This window comes from Antechinus flavipes, chromosome 4 (assembly GCF_016432865.1).
Source record: "Antechinus flavipes isolate AdamAnt ecotype Samford, QLD, Australia chromosome 4, AdamAnt_v2, whole genome shotgun sequence".
NCBI classification, from domain to species: Eukaryota; Metazoa; Chordata; class Mammalia; order Dasyuromorphia; family Dasyuridae; genus Antechinus; species Antechinus flavipes.
Genome location: NC_067401.1, coordinates 414,852,892 through 414,860,774, shown reverse-complemented (window position 1 = coordinate 414,860,774; position 7,883 = coordinate 414,852,892). Strand labels below are relative to the sequence as shown.

Sequence of the window (7,883 nt, the reverse complement as noted above, 5' to 3'; positions counted from 1 at the left end):
AGTGATGACTATGATTTTTTTTAAAACCAAATGCTTCCTCTCCCTCATGTCTCCTCCCCCAATTTCTACTTCTTCTTTTCACCCTCATATGTTGTGTATGTAAAAAGCCAAGTAAGGGCTACTTTTCAAGTACATCTGCCCATTTTACTTCATGACCCACAATCCTTACCCTTGCCCAAATTTTATTTTATTTTGTTTTTATTAAAGCTTTTTTTTTATTTTCAAAACATAAGAATGGATAATTTTCAACATTTATCCTTGCAAAATCTTATGTTCTGAATTTTTTCCTTCTCCTCCCTCCACCCCTTGCCCTAGAAGCAAGTAATTCAATATATGTTAAACATGTGCAATTCTTCTAAATATATTTCCACAATTATCATGCTGCACAAGAAAAATCCGATCAAAATGGGAAAAAATGAGAAAGAAAACAAAATCCTTGTCCAAATTTTAAATAATATCCTTTGACACTGACACCCCCTCCCCCTTGCCTTTCCTCTCAGCACCCAAAGGAATTCCTTTAAAGGCTCTGGGCTCTAAAGTCCCCTCAACCACTCTCATACATTTAGAGTGTGTTTATCAATATGAGACACATAGTTGAACATATGGCAAACTGGTTAGATCCAGAGGGACTTCCCAAACTGGTTTGCTTTAACTTGTCTCTGTCACTCATTATGAATGTACTCCTGCTTCTGGGTTAATATACAAAAGTCATTTTCCTGTTTGGGACTGGGATCAGTTTGATGGGGAATCCCTTCCCTACTGTCTAGAACCCTAAAGATTTCTTAGAATGGTACATCTGATCTGCTGGGTTGTGAGACAAAAAGCAAAAACAAAAACAACGAGAAACTCTTATTTAATTGGTACCTCTCCCCCTTTACAATTGATCTGATAAAGAAATAGCTTTGGTGTCCTTCAGCTGACGGCTGCATAGCAAAGCCTCCAATGCTTTGTCTCTCTGTGACATACCCCATCAGGTTGGTTCAGAGTCCTGGCCTCTCTGGAAGAATTCCATCTTCATTTACCTTGGATCAATATCTTTAAATATTGGGGGATTGTAACTCACTCTGATACAATGGCCTGTGACCAAAATTGGTCTTGAAGGGACACGAGAGAGCATCTAGCCCACTTCTCTAACTTTCCAGATAAGTAAAAGAGACAAGGAGAGATGGAGGAATTCAACTTGCCCAGATTCAAACCCAAGTTCTGTAATTCTAAATTCAGTGCCAGTGCCTCTCTCTCTCTCTCCTTCCACTACCATTTCCTTGATTTTCATCATGGATGGCATTATTTCATATGAAATGTGCTAGACTGAGTGGGAGGAGACTCAGGTTTGATCCTGGACTCGAACTTCTAATTAATCATTTTTACCATTTTAAGTCTCAGCAAATGGACCTAATTAGTTCTTAGTAAAGGGATTTACTAATAAGCCACAGTAGACAGTAGCTATAAAAGATTTCCCTCATAAACCCAGACTGTACTCTTCCCCAAATACATCCTTCATGGGGATAGTGGAATCACACTTCTGCTGTAATGCTTTTGAGGCATCATGGATAGCAAAGGCAACCCATAACTCCACGGCCTGAAAATCCCCCTCTCTCACTGCAGTTTTCTGTGGGTGGGGTGCGGTTCTGGGCTCTGGGCTCTTTTCTGGGGTCAAGAGCTATTTCTTCACTGGAGCGATTGTCTCTCTGCAGCTGTGTAGATCTAGAATTTGTTGCTGCTCCTGTCTCAGTATCATCTCCCGGTGAAGCTCCACTTAGAAGCGTCCTGGTCAGTGAGAGGGGAAATGAGAAAATCCTCTTCTCATCTCCAAGGTTTCCTTCTCAGAAACTTGATTTCTTCCACTTCTATCAACCAACTGGGAACTTTCACTGTGTCTGAAGCTGCCAGTTTGGGGCTTAGCTCTGCAAAGCCCTCAAAGGTGTGGATAATTGTTCCCTTAGCCAATGGAGTCTTTCCCTTCTTGACAAATCAAATAGGTACTCATAAACTCATAAAGGTATTTCATACCTTTTTAAGGTGTTAAAAGTACATTCTGTGACTACACTAACTGAGCCAACAGATAATTCAACTCTCCCTCCTTAGGGAAATGTCAACATTGGAAAAAAAGTGAAACATTTCCTCTTGACCAATACATTTATGGAGCTCTTAAAATAGAGGTCTTTACAGAATGAACTTTATCACAAAAGTTCTAAGAAGCCCAAACAAGTTGTGTATTCCCAACTGTATGATCCTTTGCATTTGGAAATGTGTGTAAATGATATTGAAATGACTCAAAAAAAAGACAAGTTTAAATAATCTCAGGTTCAATTCAGCTGTTGGCTGATGGGTTACACCAGGTCCTAGATACAATTGGGTCTTAATATCTTAAGGGTTAGATTAATCCCACAAAGTAAAGCTAGTACATTCTTATGACATGAATTTGCAGCAGTCAGGAGATTGACTTTCTTTCCTTTTCCTTTTCTCCTTAAAATTACTACAAAAAAAAAAAAAAGGTCAAGTTGCTACTTTGAACAAGAACCTGTATTTTGCCTTTGATTTGTGACCTGTGTTCTATCTGGCAGCAAGTCACTTAACTTCTCAGTGTCTCAAGTAATTCAATAAAACTATATGGTACAGGTGAATTACTAATCTCTGTGGGTAGAAGAAGTTTCCATACTGGGAGTTCTAATTATTGATGAAATCATAACTCCAGGATCAGAAATAAAAACAGGCTTCTACAATATGTTGGGCAGATATCTTCAGGGGTAGTCCAGATCTAAGAAACATAGCTTCCTTAAGAAAACCATCTCTTTACTTTTTTGTTTGTTTTTATTTTTTTTTCACCTCTTTACTTTTAACCTTGCTCCAGTGGAATACAACACCAACTTCTGGGCTCTTCCCTTCTGTGCTGCAATTAGATTCATGGAACTAGAGGGATTTTAAGATCACCTTGTTCAACTCCAATACTGTTTCCATTTCATTAAGAAGGAAACTGAAGGCTAGAGAAATTAAGTGACATGCTCAAGGCTACTTTGCTAGAAAGAGGAAAGATTTTTTTCAGTTCCAAACTATAGGAACTGTTTTCATTATCTCACATTTACCTTTCTAATTATGCTATTCTCTTAGTAGAGTATTATCTTATCATAAACGCATTAGCTAAATAATTTTAATTTGATAATCTTGGATTAACACTGAACCGCCCTAAAGAATTTTATAAAGAATACCACACCACATTCTAATAGTGGAAGAAAACTCATAACCCCCCCCCCAAAAAAAAAAAAAAATATTTCTTCTGCTTTCACTCCACTGCTCGCCATTTTTCTCACCTTTCACCTCACCTCTCTAGTTCTATTTCATAGGCCGTCTTCCTCTGTTAAAATGGGGTTAGAATGTAAGCCCCTGGAGGTTAGAGGCTATCTGGCTTGTCTGCTGATATTTGTATCCACATAGTGATTAATCATGCTATCATCTATCCATCCTCTTCCTTTTTTTTAATCTCCTTTCCATTTTCCTTTGTTTCTTCCTTTCTTTCCTTCTCTTTTCTTCCTATTTCCTCCTTCTTCTCTTCTTCTCCTCCTATTCTTCCCTTTTCTTCTTCCACCTTTTCTTCCCTTCTCCTCCTCTTTTTCTTCTTCTCTTTCTCCTCCTTCTTTCCTTCCTCTTTTTCTCTCCTCCTTTCCCCTTTTTCCTCCTCCTTCTCTTTCTCTTTCCCTTTTTTCTCTTTCTCCTCCTCTCTCCATCTCCTTACCTATCTCTTTTGACCTACCCACCTGAAAGCGCTCTCCTCAAATTTCTCATAGCACAATGTCTTCTACTGCTCTTTTGTATTTACATTTGCCACATTCTTCCTTATATCAGTTACGATAATGGCTAATATTTACACAACCCTTAAAATTTGCAGTGTTTTATAAATCTTCCCTTATAAAGGGAAGAAAAGGCGGAAGAAGAAAAGGGAAGAATAGGAGGAGGAGAAGAGAAGAAGGAGGAAATAGGAAGAAAAGAGAAGGAAAGAAAGGAAGAAACAAAGGAAAATGGAAAGGAGATAAAAAAAAGGAAGAGGATGGATAGATGATAGCATGATTAATCACTACGTGGATACAAATATCAGCAGACAAGCCAGATAGCCTCTAACCTCCAGGGGCTTACATTCTAACCCCATTTTAACAGAGGAAGACGGCTATGAAATAGAACTGGAGAGGTGAGGTGAAAGGTGAGAAAAATGGCGAGCAGTAGAGTGAAAGCAGAAGAAATATTTTTTTTGTTCAATCCACACAACCACCTTATGAGGTTATCCCCATTGTACAGATGAGGAAACTGAGACTGAGATAGGTTAAGTCATTGGCTCAGTCGCACAGGTACCAAGCATCTGGGGTAGCATTTGAATCCGGGTCTTCGTGACTACGAGCTCCCAGTCTGTCCCTTGCGCTGCTCAGCGACTCAGGGGCTACTGTTATTTGGGTACAGCACACATATACGGGACGGCCGTGGGTGATGCCTTGGCGCCGGCGACAAATGTGTTTTCGACCCTCACTAGCTGTGTGACTCTGGGAAAGTCACTTCAGCGCTTGCCTCAGTTTCCTCCTCCATTAAATGAGTTGAAGAAGGAAACAGTAAAGCAAGCTTTGCCGAGGAAATCCCGAAAGAGGTCACGAAAAGTCGACTTGCTGGGAAGACGCGAACACCACCGCCGCCCTCTACCCCCTGGGGAACAGGTTTCGGCGGCGCGGGAGCCCTCGGCACAGGGCAATGTACATACGAGGCCGTGGAACTGGATTGGATTGCTAAAACCACCGAAAGTCTAATTAATATAATCAATGATTAATTAGTTACAATATCTTTGTCGAACTTTGTAAATAAAAAAGTCCCAGGAGCGCTACTGTTTCTTCGAAATTAATATTTTAATTACTACCAGAACTTTGCCACTTCCCAGGCAGCCAGTTAGATCGCGGCATGACCAATAAGAAACAGGGGGCAGAGGTCGGGGGCAGGCCCTTGATCAAGCCCCGCCCCCCAGAACCTCTTTCTTTGCAAGCCCGCCTCCTTCCCCGCCTTCTTTCGTCGCGTTGCGGAGGAGGCGGTTACCATGGTGATGACGTCTGCGGGGCGGTACGGGGCGGGGCCGTGGGAGAGGAGGAGGAAGATGGCGGGAGGGCGGCTCTGAGGAGAGCTCGGCGGCGGCGGCGGTAGCGGCGGCGGCGGCGGCGGCGGCGGCGGTAGCGCGGCGGCGGCGGCGGCGGCGGCGGCGGCGGTGGCAGGCGGAGGAGGCGGAGGAGGCGGAGGAGGAGGAGGAGAAGAAGAAGGAGGAGCAGCAGCAGGAGTGGGAGCGGGAGCGGGAGAGGAGCAGGAGCGGGAGCGGGAGCAGGAGCCGAGGAGCCCAGCACCGCACCGCACAGCACAGCGCCGCGCCGGGGCCCATGTGGGGAGGAGTCGGAGCCGCCGTTGCCACCGCTTGTGTCAGCCGGACCCGAGTGGGAGTGAGGGGGGAAAGGCAGGAGGATGAAGTTCGCCGAGCACCTCTCCGCGCACATCACTCCCGAGTGGAGGAAGCAGTACATCCAGTATGAGGTACCGAGCTCTCTCTCCCTCCTAACCCTGTGCCCGTCCCGAGCAGAGCCAGAGCCCGGGCCGGAGCCGGAGCCCGAGCCCGAGCCGAGTCGAGCCGGGGCCGGCGCGGCGGGGAGCCACTGCGGCATCCCCCACCTCCCGCCGCGCCGGTGCCCTCCGCCCCTGCCGGTGCCCTGGCCGTGCCCACCGCCTTCCCTTCCCCCTCCCCCCGGTGTAACGGATCTGCGGGGACGCATGTGCACTTCCTGCGAGGTGCGGGCCCGGAGAGCCAGGGGCGCCCCGCAGAGGGGAAGGAGCAGAGCCGGCTCCTCCGGACTGGGTTTCAGGTGCTCCACCGAAACCCCTGACAGCCGCCGACAAAGCCTTTATAACTTGATTTAAACGCCGACTGACAGCCGGCTCCCCTCCCCCCCAGCCCATCCGTGCAATCCACGCGACGTGTAAACACAAACGTTTTTCGATCCAATGTCCCATTTTGTTTGTGGAAAGAGGATTCCTCTTTGCACCTTCTTTCTGCTCGAAGTACGCAAAGTAGCCGGGTCCGGCATTTGTTTTGCGTTCTTGTTTGTGGAAGGGGGAGGAAGGAAGGAGATAGCGATGTACGGCTTTTATTTATTTATATATTTTTTGGAGGTCTGCCTCTTCGCGCTTTTTAATTTTTAATTTTAAGGTCTGCTCCTCATCACTCCCTCCCCTCTCTCAGCGCCGCCACCTTCCCCCACCTCCTAGTGTTTTTATTTGCTCGGAAGAGAAATCGGTTCCTGTAGGGCTTCTTAGAATCTAGGTATTATAAGCAGTACACTTTATAGCCGTGCCTACATGTTCCTATGATCATAACACATTCTCTAATCAGCCCTAGTTTGGGAGAGAATGATAGCTCGTAGAGAATGTTAAATGTCATGATAAAAGTACATGCGGTCACTTTAGATTGACATAAGGAAAATAAAGATAATGCAAAGGTTCATATACTTAGTAAAATACTTGAAGGACTTGAAGCACTGAGTGAAAGGGGGGGTTGGCCATGCAGATAGACCCTGGATGAAGAGAAAAATTATTTTAGAGCAACAGTATCCCTAAGCTCTAAGAGTTCATCTCCTGGAACAAAGAGTATAAAATCAATATGAACCTAGGATGCAGATGTAGGAATTAAATGATTCATCCTTCTACTTGATTATAACATAAGCTTGATTTTAAAAATTGGTAGCAAATGATTTTTCTTTTCATGTAAAGCACCATAATTATTGGAGAAGTTAGAGATAAGGATGTAGGACGGTTAAAGGAAATGTTCATTTAGGATTACTGGGGAAAATCCAGTTGCAATGTAAAATATTTGATTATTGGTTGAAATAAAATGGCAGATAATCATTATCTCTTATCTATTCAGTTTTTTGGTAGGATTTTGTGGCTCTTATGTGATTGAGAATTGTAATAGAGACCAGCATTTTATCCTGTAGAGTCTTTGTGATTTATTGTTTTTAATAATATTCTGTCAATTTAAAAACCTTGGCTCTAGTCCAGATTGTGGTTTTTATTGAAAGTGGGGAGTATTTTTTTTATTTTTCTGGGTAGTGTTTTTCAGTACCACTGTCAGTTCTTTGTGGAGGCAGTTGAGAAGCATGTTGAGGCAACCATTCATGTTTTTCTATGTATATATACACACATGCCTGTATCTGCAGGCACACAACACATGCACATACACATGCACAAAATGCTTTTACACATGCATATATGTATCTAGCATGGTATTTGTAGTGGATGGATAGTGAGTCACATGGGATTATTTAATATAGAAAAGGATATAATTTGGCAATGTTTTTGGGAAAGGGAATAAACTGTGGGATACCTTGGTTGTAAATGTAAATTATTGGAATCCCTGTCTACTTTGGGGATTATTCATTGTAATTCTAGATCTCCTTTGCCTCAGGATCCTAGATTAAATTGATTAACATTAGGGACAGTTCAGGAGAGAAGTTGAACCTAAAACCATCCTTGATCCAAATATCTTTGTAGACTAGCATTTATAATCAATCACTTCTTAGTCAAACTCCCAGAAAAAGCTGCTATCATAAATTGCCTGTTTTTCTCACCTCCCATTCTTTGATCTCCTGCCGTGTGACTTCTGACCTTATTCACTTGAAGAGGTTCTCTCTCTCTCTCTTCAGGATTAACTGTGATAGAAAACTCCCCCTTACAATCCACATTCTTCTCTGTTGCTCTGTAGGGTTTGACACTGTTGATCATCCTGGTCAGTTGTCCTTTTTGATACTTCCATGGGCTTTCTTCTAATTTCCTTCCACCTGTCTGGTCTTTCTTTTCACATTCCTTTCTTAGAGCAT

General features: G+C 43.5%; 1 protein-coding gene across 1 annotated transcript in view; it reads left to right on the top strand.

Moving 5' to 3' along the window:
• The first annotated feature begins 5,394 nt into the window (after positions 1-5,394).
• The window catches only part of XPR1 (xenotropic and polytropic retrovirus receptor 1), a 200,546-nt gene continuing 198,057 nt past the window's right edge, over positions 5,395-7,883 (top strand). Inside the window, exon 1 of the mRNA XM_051998838.1 lies at positions 5,395-5,547. Coding sequence (XP_051854798.1) covers positions 5,479-5,547 — 69 coding nt within the window. The 5' untranslated portion in view covers positions 5,395-5,478. The remainder of the gene's footprint in view (positions 5,548-7,883) is intronic.